General features: G+C 46.9%; 1 protein-coding gene across 1 annotated transcript; it reads left to right on the top strand.

The window, feature by feature from the left end:
• Positions 1-318: 318 nt before the first annotated feature.
• On the top strand, positions 319-13907 carry TAGLN3 (transgelin 3). The gene is made up of 4 exons (XM_036445631.2): positions 319-694; positions 1829-2003; positions 11739-11841; positions 13450-13907. Exons 1-4 carry the CDS (start codon positions 485-487, stop codon positions 13589-13591), a joined length of 630 nt encoding a protein of 209 aa, XP_036301524.1. The 5' UTR covers positions 319-484; the 3' UTR covers positions 13592-13907.
• Positions 13908-15884: the final 1977 nt, after the last annotated feature.

The raw sequence follows: 15884 nt of genomic DNA, 5'->3' as shown, positions 1-15884 counted from the left end.
AGGGCTCTTAGCAACGGCCCTGGTGTGACCTCCCTCAGCCCGGAAAAAAAATCAAATCAGTGCACCATTCTAGCAAAAGCCAATGCAGCAGAGGCAGCTGGTCGTCCAGGCGGCCTTCCTCGCCGCCTGATATTCACCTGCTCCGTCCCATCTCAGGGTGCTCCTGGAAGGAGTGAGAAACGACCACCCAGCCTCCCCCTCGCTGCCTGTGAATGTGAGGCCTCGTACATCATCATCTCATCGGGTGGATAGGCGGGGCGGAGAGGCGGGTTCCAGCGCCCCCCACCTCCCTCGCCCCGGACCCGCAGGGGCTTTTTTCTGGAGTCACTGGCGCGTGGCTGCGCTCCTCTCTCTTGTTTGTAGGTGCAATCCCTGCGGCTCCATTGGCTCCCGGGTTTAAACCACGCCCGGTTCTCTCCGCGCTCAGCTGCCGCGGGCCAGCGGCCCGGCCACCTCCAGCCTCCAGCCGCGCGCTATTGTGTGGATGCCGCGCGCCCGCCCGCCCAGCGCAGCGATGGCGAACCGCGGCCCCAGCTACGGCCTCAGCCGGGAGGTGCAGGAGAAGATCGAGCAGAAGTACGACGCGGACCTGGAGAACAAGCTGGTGGACTGGATCATGCTGCAGTGCGCCGAGGACATCGAGCACCCGCCCCCCGGCAGGGCCCATTTCCAACAGTGGCTGATGGACGGGACGGTGAGGGCGGCGGGGTCGGTGGGCAGGGGAGCCTCCGGGGGGCCTTCTCTTTTCAGGGGAGGGTGCGGTGCGGGGAGCAGCTGCTGTCCACTTGGGGTCCCCTGGGAGGGAATGGAAATGCCTTGATTTACTCGGGGTTGGAAGATCTGGGCATCCCTCCCCGCCCTTACCCCCGACCCCCATTCCCTAGCTAGCTCAGGGGATCCTCCACCCATCCAACACAGCAGCTGCCTTCGGATTTGTTGGCAAATCCGAAGCCCTTTTGCTCTTCCAGGGAGAATAGAGGTAAGTTATTTCCTTGAGATTGGTCCAGCCTTTTTGGTGCATCCGCTCAGCTGGGGCCATCCCTTCCCCCGGGGAATGGGTTGGTTATTTAGTAAAACAAAGGAGGGGGGGGGGGGGGAGATTGGCCACCTGCCTTCCAGAGCCATGCCCCCCGGGGTGCTCCGTGTCTGTCCGATGAATGGAGGGGCTCTCAGGGAACAGAAGGCCATGCTTATTTGAGAACCGCTTTTCTGATCGGATGCTCCTGTGTTTGGGAAATCGAGGACCGCAGGCTCTGCTGATTCCAACAGAGCCCATCTTTTCCCTTCAGGGTGTGATTGACTGCCGTTACATAACTGTTATTCCTCGCTTCTGCTGGGCTGCCCAGCATTTGGGTGACAGGTATCTGGGAGGAGGGTGTATACTTCATTAGCATATATGGGATGAGTTCCTGAAGGCTGATTCGGATCGGCCTTTTGATAGCAGAAATCATCTTAGATGCTATCGTTTGGCCACCCTGGGTGCCACCACTTGCTCATCCCAGCATTGAAACATGGCCTCGTCCCTGCACATCATTTCCTATCTTACCCTCACCCGGAAGAAGGAAGGGAGGAGCAAGGATGGAAGGGGATTCCTGGGCTACTGGACTCCCTGAGGTCAGCAGCAGCCCTGGGATGGGGTTGCCTGAGTCTTAGGGGTTTCATATGGGAGCCTGGCCATCCAGCTTAGAGTCCGTGCCTGCCTGGGGCCCAAGACTTGCCTGTGTTAAACCTCTCAGCTGTGTCTGGTGGGGCCCAGGGTTCCCTTTGCATTAGTGGTGGGTAAATATCGAAGGGAAAATTGATGGTGTCCCTGCCTTTTCCCCTTCAGGTCCTGTGCAAGCTGATAAACAGCTTATACCCACCTGGGCAAGAGCCCATTGCCAAGATCTCAGGGTCCAAGATGGCTTTTAAGCAGATGGAGCAGATCTCCCAGTTCCTGAAAGCTGCAGAGGCCTATGGTGTCAGGACCACTGACATTTTCCAAACAGTGGATTTATGGGAAGGTAAACAGCCCTGTGCCTTTGAGACTATGAACCTCTCCTCTCCCCTCCCCTTGCCCACCCATCTCTTTGTGAAATCTGCTCATGGTGTTCTTCCCTGTGCCTGTGTGTTTGTGTGTGTGTGTGTGTGTGTGTGTGTGTGTGTGTGTGAGGTGGGGGAGTGTTACCAGCTGTCAGCCAGGGATGTTGTTAGCCTCCCTTTTATGATGTTCCATTGAAGGAAATGCACACCCCCTTTCACAGCAGGGACCTCAGAACACTAAGGAGTAAACAGAGAGGAAGCTAAAATCATTATATGGGCACTATTCATTCCTGCTAGCCCTCCCACATCATACTCTTTCTGAACAAAAAGCTACTGGGAGAGAGTGGGGTGTGTGTGTGTGTGTGTGTGTGTGTGTGTGTGTGTGTTTCTGACTCACCAGCAGTGGGACTCTTAGATAAAGCCACCTGGTACAATTTGTCATTCAGTCTCAGAAATAAATAACACCACAACCAACCGTTTATTAAACTATGAGCTTGGTGACTGCACCTTCCAGATATGTATTCTATCAGAGTCTGATAAATGGCTTCTTTTACATTTGCAAATTGACTTGATTAAGAAACCTTAAGAGGCATGAAAATCATATCACATTTCAGGACATATTTAACAATTCACCATTATTGGGGGAAATGGGGGGAAATGAGACCAAATGCAGGCGCCCATCCATGCGACTGTTCACATGAGACCTGCCTGGGCACAGGAAGCCGCAGACCAGTCCCAGCAGGGTTTCCAGGTGGCCTGTGCTCAGTCCTGCTCATTGTCACTGGCTGTTATAAGTGACCCAACCAGCAGGATGCTCGGGGCATCGACCCAAATGGTTCTGCTGGCAGAGAAAACAGGGTAACTTTCCTGTGATCAATATACAATGAGATCTTAAGGGACAGTCAAATGATGGTTGAAATATATTTCTAGCAGAACACTAGGCTACTAAACAACTTAAAAAGAAACTTGCCTCTTTAATCCTCACAGCCTACTCTATGTTAGGTAGTGAGCTGGCATTTCCTGTTTCACTCACAGATGAGTAGCTAAAACCCTAAAATGCCTGTCATAAGATTCCTTGTGTCTGCCGTTACTTGTAAAATTGGGTATCCAGACATTCAGGCCATTGACTTCATGGGCACGTGCTTCCAAATCACTGTGGAATGCCACAGTTGATACTTCCTTTTTAGATCAAAACTATGATGAGTTTTCCCAGCTATTGAAGATAGCTACTGCTTATTGATATTTTCCTATGCACTAGGCAAGGTTCAAATGCTTTCCTACATACTGCCAATCAATTCTCCTACAGTTCTATGAAGTAAAAGTTATTAATTCTCTCATTTCATAAATGACAAAACCGGAGCTTGCCCATGGTTGCATGTGTTCATCATTTGGCTAGCTGGTAATTAGCAGAGCTCAGGACTCAAACTTAATCTTTTTTTTCTTTTTTTTTTTTAAAGAATTTTCCTTTGAACAGAGTAAACATGACCCTACCCTGATCCACAGAAGGGTTTATTTATTTATTTATTAAATATATTTTATTGATTTGTTACAGAGAGGAGGAGAGAGGGATAGAGAGCTAGAAACGTCGATGAAAGAGAAACATCGACCAGCTGCCTCTTGCACAACCCCTACCAGGGATGTGCCCACAACCAATGTACATGTCCTTGACCGGAATCGAACGCGGGACCTTTCAGTCCGCAGATCGACGCTCCTCCACTGAGCCAAACTGGTTTGGGCTCAAACTCAGTCTTTCTGATGCCAAAGAATAAGGAAGGCCTTAACTAGTCTGCCATGCCACGCTTCTGCCAGTAGGCTGTTGCCTTCACTTATACTATGAGTGAGCTATTGAGTCATGATGATGATGAATGAGGCTGAAGAGGAGGAGGATGAGTCAGAGCTGTGTGGGACGAAAGGCTAGAGCCCCTGCACTAACTAGGGGGTTTGTGTGAAGGGAAGGGGTCCCTATAACCTCTCCCCCCCACCCCCCCAGTACAGGAAGTGTAAGAGGATGAAGAACCTGGGAGATGTATGAGAGGTGTGTCTCCCTAGGGTGCTTTTCTGACTTTCCATTACTGAGGATGCTTTGCTCACCTTTCCCCCTTTTCCAAAGACTATGCAGATGAACTTTTACACCCAGGAGGTGCTGACAGTGATGGGGGAGGGAGAGTAGGTATTGGTCTACACCACCTCCCCAGCCCTGGGTGTTAGATATCTCTTAGGGAAGAGGGAGGTTGAGAGGCAGAGATAGGGTAGTGGACAGGTGGACTCCAGGACAGGTTAATGCTCCTAGAAAAAGCCAAAAAAGCAGACACAGAGGGGTCTCCACCTCAGGCGAAGAAGGATGGGGCTTTAAAAGAATAAGGGAGGAAACCCACTCCTGAGTACTGTGGCTGGCCTACTGCAGGTAAGGCCATGCAGTAGGAAGGATAGCTGGCCATAGGAAAGCAGTGTGTAAGAGTGTCCAGATGGCCTCTAGCGTCCCCGGGTGCAGTGACCCTCTCCATGGAGGGGTAACCAAGAACTGAATTTCAGAGAGACTCATTCTAAACCTTAGAGGAGGTACTTGACATCTCCCATGATCACTGTCTGGAGCTCAACCCAGAGCTGGTTTCTATGCAATGGAGCAAGAGGTGGGTTGCTTTGAGCAGAGAAAGGGGGAGGGGCAGTGGCCCTAGAAAACCCAGTGGTGAGCCCACGGTATGGCATATGGCATGTGGACTGAGCAACCGAGGCTGGGTCCGTTCTGTAAGAGCTGGTTGTCATTCTTGAGTTTGGGGATGAGTATGCAGACATTAGAGGATGCTGTGAGGCACAGTTAGTGTGTCTATGTGTGTATGAGGGTGTATGTGTTTGTATACAGAGCTATTGGACTAGCCATTTGCTTAGCTTGGTGCCACATTCCCTCTGCTATTCTACACCCTGGCTGTGGTTTTCCATTGACTCACATTCACTCCTGATTCTGCCCATGTGGCCCTGGCTCTTGCAAGTCCAGCATTCCTTGTCCTTCCTCTTTATGCTCCACACCTCTCAGCTCCCCTTCCCCTCTGCCCGGCATCTCTCCATGGAGGCCTCATCCTGCCCATAGCTGCCTGGTGACTCTGTGCTGCTATTACATTGCAGACACATAGAGCCTGGAGCCCAGGCTTGCCAAATGCCTTCTGTTTAGGCTCCAGTTATCTAGATGGGCAGAGGCTCCAGATGTACTCACTATCCTGAAAACCCTTTTAGACACAATGTGAAATGATTGGAATGGAATGGAGGCACCAGAATGAAAGATTCTGGACTTTAAAAAGGAACCCAGGGATGCATGGTCCAGAAAACAACCCATTCACAGGGATGTTATAGACAAAGCTAGTCAAGTTCCTTGGGAGGGAGCTGGTGATGCTGGAGGAATAAGGGCATAGAGCATGGGAGGGGACTGGGCAAGTCTCTCTTCAAGGAGAGAAGCTGAGCGCCTGGTTGGTGACTTTGAGGGAGGGCCACTGGATAAGGCAGGGGTGGGGCTGACTCAGCTGTCTGTGATTCAGAGGAGAGCGAACTGGAGGTTAGATTTTAGCATCTTTGGAGGGAAAGGGGGAAGGAGAGAAAGGGATGAGCAAGAAAAGTGTGTGTGTATGTGTGTGTGTGTAAAAGAGAGAGAACATGTGAGTATGCTGGTCAGACAGACTCAAAGAACACTTATCCTGGAAGGTAGTCCAGTGAGTCAAAAATTAGACTGTGGTCCAAAGCTCTGCTCCATCACGTATCAATTAACTTTTCTAAGCTTCAATTTCCTCAGCTGTAAATGGGAATAATCATATCTACTTCACAGTGTTGACATGGGGAATAAGTGAGATAATGCGTGAGCAGTGCTTAGCATAGTGCCTGGCAATAATAGCACATAATAAATGTAAAAATTACTACTGTGATTGGCCTGGACTTTTTTTTTTTTTTTAAGACATACAAAATGAGAGCACAGGAGCAAGGCTGGAATTGCACAAATTTTGTCTTGTAATGAATGGATTCCATTAATGGCTTTACACAGAAGCTGGTAGGGTTACCTGGATGACCTTTGCCCTCATTTGTCTGCCATTCCTCAGTAGGGAGGGGCGAGCTTTGCAGGTCACCTTACTGACTTTTCCCCACCTCCTGGCCATTATCCTCCTTTTTAAAAAAAATATTTTTATTGATTTCAAAGAGGAAGGGAGAGAGAGTGAGAGAAATAAAAACATCAATGACGAGAGAGAATCATTGATTGGCTGCCTCCTGCATGCCCCCTACTGGGGATTGAGCCTGCAACCCAGGGATATGCCCTTGACGGGAATCGAACACAGGACCCTTCAGTCCACAGGCCGATGCTCTATCCACTGAGCCAAACCAGCTAGGACCTGGTCATTATCCTCTTGATATCTTTCCCCAATTTCAGACCCAGAAGATTTCAGCACTGTGGGAAGAGCATGAGTCTGGGAGCCACGTAGATGGGTTGAAACCCTTTAACTGCACCCTACTTGTGTGACCTTGTTTGAAATGCTTAGCTTCTCAGAGCCTCTGTTTCCTTCTCTATAAACAGGTCTAGCACCTTCCTCAGAGGGTTCTTGTAAGGACTGTAAATGAGTAAAATGCCTAGCACAATGCTGGCTTCTTCCCCCTACTCCAAATCCCTTGATGACTAACCTTTGCATAACTAGGTGGTGGACATTACACATGTAGAATTCTAGAATGTCAGAGCAGACAAGACTCAAAGATCAATCAAATCTGATTACTCTTCTCAGGGATTTTACTGACGAGGAACCAGACACATGGGTTTGTCATGCCTCCCTGTTTCCCCTTCTGGAAGGCTGGCAGTTAGGAGGGAGTTGTGCTTTACATCCGGAGGTTGAGTGCCTGGAAAGTCCAAATATATTCTCTGAGGAGGTGTCACTGCATGTGTCATTCCTCAACAGCAGAGCAAAGAGACATTTCATCCAATTTGAGATATTTTGGGATATTGTGAGGTGCCTATAGGGACTTGAGATATCACAGATGCCTCTTGCCTGAAGCCACCTTTTCTATCCGAACAGCCTTCACAGCATTTCTTACAAGTGCTGCTCCCAGTTGTGTTTGGCTGGTTTTTCCTCTGGCTGGGGTTCTCAAACCCCAGCGTGCATCAGAACCACCTTGTTAAAACACGTTGCTGGGCCCAGCCCCAGAGTTTCTGAGCCTAGGAATTTGCATTTCTTACCAATTCATAGCCGACACTGCTTCTGCTGCTCTGGGAACCACTGCCCTAGAGAGTTTCTCCAGGGAGACAAGCAACAAGAATTAATTGAATTCACAGTGCAAGCCCTGCCTCCCCTCGGACGTTTCTCCATGGACTACAGCAAGCTCTCCTCCAGTTTGGAAGGAGAATTGGGGCCTATGCCTAAGTTACTACTCAGGGAAATAAGAAATGACTCCTTCTTCCACTGATTGCTTTCTCTCTAAGTCCCAGGAAGATGAAAAAAAGCCAGTAATCCAGAAGTAGCAAAGGATGAGTCAAAACTGATGTACTATGGAAAAAGCTTTGGAGCAGAATTTTGACATTAAGACTGGGTTTCAGTGTTGAAAGTAGAATGTCCAACTCAACTTTCTCCACCAATGTGACGTTTCTCTGGCCTTTTTTTTTTTTTTTTTCTCCTTCCTTTTTTACCGTTCTCTTTATATTTTTCTTTTCAGACTTGCATAAGCTATCATGAAAGTAATTAGAAAACAACACACAAATCTTTGTTCTAGTATCTTTAGGGTAAGGGAGCTCGAACTTTATGGGCATGAAGAATCCCTGAGGTTGGGCCAGGGGGGCCTTACAATGCAGAACCTTGGCCCCGTTCCCCAGAGCTTACCATTTGGTCGTTTGGAGTGGGAGAAAGACACACTTAGAGAAACACTGTTTTGTGATAATGCAGTAAACAGGGGACACTCTCTTGTCAAGTAGAAGTGGCAGTCGATATCTGAGACTCTCTGAGAAGTTTTGTTGGTGAGACAGGGAAGCTACTGGGCCACCAACTTTTTTCACAATTTCAAGTTCTAGTTAGCTTCCCCTGTGATAGGGGGGCTAGAGGTAGCCTGATTAAAACTTTCAGTTAGTATACACTTGGCCACTCCGCTTTCCTGTGTCTCTACCCTTTGTCCAACGGTCTCATTTTGTGTGTGTGTGTGTGTGTGTTAATTCTCACCCGAGAATATTTTTTCCCCAATGATTTTTTTTTTTTTTTTTTTTAAGAGAGAGTGAGAGGGAGGTGAGCGGAGAGAGAGAAAGAGAAACATCAATGGGAGAGACCAAGGCTGGGAAATGAACCTGGGACCCTTTGGTGGTTGGGCCAGTGTACTATCCATTGAGCCACACTGGTCAGAGTAGAAATCCCATTTTTAGATCCCCATTAGGCGTCAATCTCATTTCTGCTCTTGAGCATTTAGAAAATTCCCAGCACTTAGTCAGTTTTATTCTCTCCGTCCACCTCCCCACACCCCACAGAATAGCCTTGAGCAGTGGTTTTTAAACGGTCTTGCCACCGTATCTAGGGGTAGCTTTCAGGGAGCAAAGAGATGCCAAGCTCCCAGGTCTCTGAGCTGGCTCACAGCCTGGAGCAGAGCCCTTCTAATTATTGATTTTACTACTTGACTTTGTAGAAGCTATCTCTGAAGGAAGGAGTTATTGCTTAACAAATATTATTTAGTGCTTACCAAATGCCAGACTTTTTGACTTTTTTAAGAAACTGAAAACCAAAGAACCGGAGCAGTGCTTGCCTATCCAGCCTGGCTGCATTGCAATCGCCCCAGGAGATTATCCCAGAATCTGAATTTTTAAGATTCGCAGGTAATTCTGATGATCAGTCTCATTGGGAGCCACCAGGTGAAACCTGAGTTTATTAAGAATATAAACTGCTAGGCCCCACTCCAGGCCTGTTGAATCAGTCTCCCCAGGGAATGACCTCAACATTCATATTTTTAAAGAGACCCCTGCACCATCCCATAGATAATCCAAGAAGCTCTTGCCCTAAAGCAGGCTTTGCTCTCTGCAGATGGTACACTTGGTGGTGACACAGCAGTTTAACTTTCCTTACTTTCTACTTGGCACACTTCACAGAGACTGCTTCATCTCGCTGCTCCTTTAGACATTTAAACGTTTGACCCCAGGGACAGGGATCAGCCTCCACCAACGGCCCCTTCCACCCACAGCCATTGATCTGGGCTTCAGAACTGGTAAGGGAAGTTCGGCCTGAGTGCTGGAATTCTTTCCAGGAGCATCTGCCAGAAACGTAACCACACATGACAGGAAACAAGCTAGACCCGAACTAGTTACAGACACAGATTTCTGCTCATGGTGCTGTTTAGAATCTGGACAATAACTGACTTGAACTGCTTTCTCTTGCTTCAATCTTATTTGAGTTGAGACCTGGAGAAATTATTTCAGACAAAAACACTCAAGGACTTACCGCCATTCACGGTTGGTGCCTTTGATCTTATAGGGTCCAAAAACTGTGACCAGTTTTCTCCTCCCAGTTCGTTCGCTCTGGCCTGGCACTGATCACCGAGGCAGGTGCCTCAGCCAGCCTGCGCTGGGGACCCGGTCAGGTCAGGTGGCTTAGTGGACGGTCTGTGTGCTTTATTTTCAGACACCAGAGCTAAAGCCAGACCCTGGTCTACTTGGTGGGTGAATCAAGTTTGTTAATATCCCTGGATTCGTTTTTATTTTTTTATCAATACATTGGGAGGAATAGTGTCAATTCTATGTGGTCGATGTCACATACGGTAAAGTGTCTCACCTATAATTTATATAAAATCTTTTGCCTTGGAAATTCTCTTAAGAAAAACCTTTCTATGTTGTTCCTATCGACTTCCCCCTTCCCTAGCTTCTTTGGCCCCAGTCGTATAGTTGTTTCCTTTTCCATTCTCTGGGATGGAAGTGGAGAGGTCTTTATGGTTCTAGATATCTTCCTTTTACCCCCAACTCAGTTCCCTCCGTCTTTTCTGGGTTCATGTAGTGTACACGTTAGCCAGCCACAGGAAGGAGGCTGGGCCTATGGTTAACAGAACTTGTGTCTGTGGCTGAGTTGCTGGCTGTCAAGCTCCACAGATTCCCAGAACCTGGACACACCAACCATCAGAGCCATCCCCAGTGCGCTCACAGTACAGAGTGGAGATGTGTGGTTCACCCTATCCTTCTTAAGCCTCCCTGTGCTTAATCATGGTCCTTCAGAACAGCATCACCACGGTTCTGTTTTTTAATATCCACATATCCTGCTGTTCAGCAACAATTACAGAAATGTTTTTTATCTGCAGAAGAGAAAAGTCATGCTAATAACCACATCTGTGTTTCCTCCTTCTTAATTCCCAGTATTCCTTGCGCTCTCTTCCTTCCCTCCGCTGCCCAGATTCTCCATTCTCCGCCATCTCAGTTGTCCCTTGAGTCTTGGGGACTCTGCATTAAGAGCATTTTATCCCTGTATCCATTAACCAGCCCCACGGGGCCTCAGGGTCCAGGAAACTGCCCGTGGTTAATGGGACAGAGGAGAGAAGGATCTGCTGTCTCTCTCATCTCCGAATAAATGGACATCCTGACTGGACTTCCTCTGTAGGCCTTAATTGCTTATTTTATTAGAGTTGTACTCCATTCTCACTTCCCATCTGCCTTTTCCCCAGAACTCTGTATTTCCCAGTGACTGACTGCGGCGGCAGTTGGGCTGGAGAGCCCACAGATGGCTCTCTCAGCCTGAAGAGAGCCTTTTAATCTCTGTCCTTTAACTTGCTCCACTCCCCAGCAGGCTGCAGGTTGCCTTCCTTCCTAACCCTGTGCCTTTAGAACATTTTGCATCCAAACTTGGCTCATATGGACCTTGGATCTGGTTCTAAAATGCAGGGCTAATCACCCGGCAACATCTTTTTCAGTCCAGGACATGTTGTCAACTGGAAGGGAGGGAGGGAGGAAAGATGGGAAGAGCAGGCTATAGTGTTAAGGGTCCCTGGCCATCTCAGCTAACAGGGATTCCCCTCCCATAGACCCCCCTCTCTTTTTCTCTCTCTCATGCACGCTTGCCTACCACTTATTTATTGTCTCCATTAACTCCTTCAAGCAGCACAAAATAAAGGGTCTCTCATCTGTGTCACTGAGTGCTTCTGTGTTGATTTGTTTTTTTTTCATTTGCCAGGCCTCCAGCCCAAACAGCCATGTGAATACTCAATTTGATGCACATGGGTGATTTTAGATCCTTTTAACCCAGATAAAGTGAAAGAGAGAAGCCACTTGGGGTTTGGTGCAGTTAATCCATCCAACCAGTTTCTTTCCAGTCTCCTTTTCTCTCTCCCCCTCCTGAGGAAAATCCTCTCCGTAACCCACCCCACCAGTCCTCCACAGGACTTCCCCGTGCCACAGCCAGCAGCACCCACCCCGGCCAGGGCCCTGCTCAGAGTGGGGGCATACCTAGACCTGAGCTGCTAAGTGAGTGTCTGATTCATCCAGCAGCTCTGCACAGGTTGGAAACTGGCATCTCTGGTATGCATCATATAGAAAAGAATGAGCCCGGTGATTCTTTTGTTTGTTTCTGAGAGGTTGGGCTATACTTGTCTTCAGGCCACTGTGAGAAGTATTTGTTATCCCTGTTCCCTGAACTCGATTGCCTGCAGCCTCTTATCAGAACTTCCTTCCCGAAGGTCCAGCCCCCTCTTTCCAGACTCCTGGGCCCTAACACATGCTTGGCTTGAATGTCTCCGTTGGTTTCCAGGGAAGGACATGGCAGCTGTGCAGAGGACCCTGATGGCTCTAGGCAGTGTTGCAGTCACCAAGGATGACGGCTGCTACCGGGGAGAGCCATCCTGGTTTCACAGGTAAAATCCGTTCTCGGCCCTGCTGGAGCACAGGTTGACTTTAAGGAAGGGAGCATCTGAAACCATGTAGCTCCCCGGAGGCTATTGCAACACTAAGTCCCTGGGGACAAGCACTCCTGGCCCCACAACTGAGTCTCCCAGAGGAGGGAAGACTGATGCTAATGTGCAGGTCATCACCCCCCGGGGCAGAAATGGTCAGGCCTTTCCTACCATTGTTTTCAGGTTCTGGTCCTTCTGAGTTTGAGCAGGACTAAATTACTTTTCTTAGGAGTGGCTTGATGTCTGAACTTGGTTTTATTATGACCCAAGTAGCCCTGAATCAAACTAATATCTATCCGCTCTCTCTCTCTCTCTCTCTCTCTCTCTCTCTCTCTCTCTCTCTCTCTCTCTCTCATCTATCTTTCTCTACTTTCTATCTATCTATCTATCTATCTATCTATCTATCTATCATCTACATAATGAAGGGAAATATGTCCTATTTGCCTGAGACAGTGGTTAATACCTGCCGTCCTGGTGTCTCTCAGGAAGTGGCCTGGTCTGAATAATAAATTCTAGTCACATCAGTAAAGGGCCTTTTCCTAAAAAAGACTTGTTTTGTTGTTTTTTTTCAGGAGTTGGGGGTAGCAAGAGAGGTGAAACTCAACCCAATAATTCAGTGGGAGATGAAGAGAAAAGAAAATGTTGTACCAGTTAACTGACTCTTCATTTCCTTAACCCCCCTTTTCTTTTTGAGGGTTATTTCTGTGTTATTTAAAAAAGAACTTGGTCTGAAAATCACCCAGATATTGGCCAGTTGAAATCCTGTTTCAGTCCTAGTTTTATTAATGACCTCCCATGGTCTCTATGGCACCCACAGCCTAATTAGTTACTATCCGGCCCTTTACTGAAGTTTGCTGACTTCTCCTCTAGAGTAAGAAATTTCCCCTTCATAACTTCTAGGTGCTTCAGCTCTAAAATGGAACTTTAACCCTTAGCCTTTACAGGGATGGTTGGGATGGGATTAAGGACATGCTTTGTAAGAAAAGCTGGTTTTAATTTTCATAAGGGCTTGAAGTAACTGTGTGAGAGAGGGTGACAGAAAAGTTATCTGAGAGTGAAGTCCCCAGAGAGGCAGCTACTGATCTTGACTGGAAATTCTAGAAAAAAATCTGGGCTTCCAAGGAGTAAGAGCTCATGTATCATGGCAGGGCTTATGGTAGAACCATAACTCAGAGTAAGGCCATTGCTCAAGGTAGAACTATAGTTTAGGATTGAACCATAGCTCAGGTGGGTCTATTGCTTAGGGCAGTGGTCTGCAAACTCATTAGTCAACAGAGCAGCAAACCTCAGCTCGTGAGCTGCAGTTTGCTGACCACTGGCTTAGGGTGTGGCCACAGCTCAGGGTAGAACCCCAGCTCAAGGTGGGGCGATTGTTCAGAATAGAGCCGTAGCTTAGGATAGAGCCATAGCTCAGGGTAGGGTCATAGTTCATGGCCAGAATGAAGCCTAGGATAGGGCCTGCTCTTCTATCTAGTAACCGCCCTCACCAAGGCCTGTCTAACTACATATCTTGCAAAGGGTTTGAAAACTGCCAGAATGACATTATTCCATCTCACTCTCTCTGCCTAGGAAAGCCCAGCAGAATCGGAGAGGATTCTCAGAGGAGCAGCTTCGCCAAGGACAGAATGTGATAGGCCTGCAGATGGGCAGCAACAAGGGCGCCTCCCAGGCGGGCATGACGGGGTACGGGATGCCCAGGCAGATCCTGTGAGACGCTGTATCCTGTTCCCAGTAGTGAGGACGGATGCTCCACACCACGGTCTCTATGACAAAGAAATAGTTAGTCACCTTCTGACCTTTCTCAAAGCCTCCTGTCCCTGGTTTTTGCAAGTGCTGCATTTCTGCTGAGAATCCGCGTTGCCTACTGCTGCCACCTTCTGTTCGTTTAGAACTATGCAAGGACTCCGCTTCCTCCCCCTCCGCTCCTGGGCCCTCAAGTCTCCGTTTGTCTGATTATTTATTTATTTATTTCCCCAAATGTTCCCTTCTCAATGTATAGAACACACCAAATAAACAAATGAGTCTTATGTCTTAAAGTGTAAAGTTTTTTTTGTGTGTGTGTTTTTTTTTGTTTTAGTTTTTTGTGTTTTTTTTTTTTTTTTGTCTTAGTGTCTTTGCAGGTAGGACTGATTCCTATTTCACTCAAGTGGACCATAGGATAGAATTAAGCTGTAGCTGTAACTGTGCAAATAGAGCTTAGCTTCGAGGATGCTTTTACAAGGTTATAATGTTTATCTCTGAAGTTGTAGTAGACAATTGAGAAATAGTTTTGCCTTCTCTGAGACCCCAATGTCATGAGTTCAAGAATAAGGTCTTTGACCCCCCACATATTTTTTGAGTACCTACCTTGTTCTTATTATTTTAGATTCTGTGAGGAAAGAGCCAAAAATGAGTTCTTAAGGCTCTCTCTATTGATGCCCAGGAAGTATCTGATGGGTGGGTGGTTTTAGCAAATGGATGGGTGATGACCAGCTGAAGGAATGAGTAGCTTTCATTTCTCTAGCAATAATCTTTTCCCTGCAGGCCCGACCTTGGATTTGATGATGACATTTATACAGTGTTTTCATCAGCCAGGAGTGATAGACAATGCAGATTGCTTGTTTCTAGTTATTATAGGGTCTAAACCCCGAAATTACTGCCTAAGACTGAGATCTAGCAAGGATGAAATAGGATTTAAAGATTTTCTCCACAAAAAAATTAAGAAAGCAAATTAGGCTGGGGAACCACCAATTCATCCATTTTTGCTACCAGTAGAAATGGGGGTGAGGGGTGTCAAAGAAATGCATTTAAATAAGAAAATAAGTAAGGTCTTTTATCTATATACTGAATTGTTAATAAATAAGAAAAGGTAAAAATAAATGAAATTATAAACATTACCAAACTCTGTTTAGGTGGTGGTGTTTCAGATGAAGTTCTTTGCAGTTCTGTTTCCACAGAGATTTTTATGGGATCCACATGGCAGGGGAGGGCAGGGCTGCTAGGAGGCAGAATACTGATTCCTCAGTCCTTCAGTCAAAGCACCGCTGATCTTACCTATTTTATACTTTAGGACTCAGCAGAAGATTTTAAAAGACTTTCTGCTAATTCTTTCTTAGTGTCTTGTCCTAACTAATGTCTTAATGTAGAATTCTTCCCCCCTCCAATTATTTATTCAAAACTGTTCTATCCTGGTAATCAGAAAAAGCCATCTATGTGTTGAAGATATGAAAATAGAAAACTATCCCAGTCAGTCAGTCAACAGAGTTTATTGAGTTCTTAATATAGGTGTCCTAGAAAATGTATACACACTAACAGCTGGTAACTCAATTGATGTTTCCTTCTTTGCAGATTTAACCCATTGGAATAAATAATTATTCAAATTGTGTATACATTTTTTGGGAAACCCCGTATATTTAAGGAATTGTATTTGGTACTAGGAGATATAAAGACATACAGACATGGCTCTTGATTGAATGGATTTGTAGTTTATTTGAGTGAACAGAATATAACCTACCATTGCTTGTATCTTTAGCTGCTTATTTAAGTGTAGGGGCCAAAAGAGAGCAGAGTTCACTTGGACCCTCTGAAGGAAGTTCTCTGGCCTGCAATGGTCAAGGAATGCTTGATAAATGAGACCGAACTTAGACACTTCTGCTTTGTGCCATCCTTGGAATGCATTGTGGATTCCTACTTGTCCCAGTAGACTGAAAACACTGAAGAAGAGGCTTGGATTTTAAGACAGCTCCTTCCTGGGTGGACTTGAGCAAGGGCAACAGTGACTGAAACGATAAATACCTCTGATCCCATGCTGGGAAGGCTTATTCCATCTTGGACCTCTAAGGAGCATGGTTAAAAGTTAGGATCTTAAGGTCATGAAATTTGTTTGTTTTCAAGTTACATTTTAAAAGGCCAAATTCAATCAACTTAGTTAGAGCTCACCTTGATGTGAAAGCTACAAATTATTCCATGGGATGGTTGCAGGTCAAGAAATTCAGATCTCAGCTTCACACATCTGTCACCTCAAC

This window comes from Pipistrellus kuhlii, unplaced genomic scaffold, assembly GCF_014108245.1.
Source record: "Pipistrellus kuhlii isolate mPipKuh1 unplaced genomic scaffold, mPipKuh1.p scaffold_m20_p_2, whole genome shotgun sequence".
NCBI classification, from domain to species: Eukaryota; Metazoa; Chordata; class Mammalia; order Chiroptera; family Vespertilionidae; genus Pipistrellus; species Pipistrellus kuhlii.
This window is presented reverse-complemented; position numbering and strand designations above follow the sequence as displayed.

Excerpts from the sequence above, each read along its gene's own strand:
- TAGLN3 (XM_036445631.2), top strand. The coding sequence starts at position 485 with ATGCCGCGCGCCCGCCCGCCCAGCGCAGCGATGGCGAACCGCGGCCCC. Across the intron at positions 2,004-11,738 it reads AACAGTGGATTTATGGGAAG|GGAAGGACATGGCAGCTGTG; the intron begins GTAAACAGCCCT and ends GTTGGTTTCCAG. Across the intron at positions 11,842-13,449 it reads GAGCCATCCTGGTTTCACAG|GAAAGCCCAGCAGAATCGGA; the intron begins GTAAAATCCGTT and ends CTCTCTGCCTAG.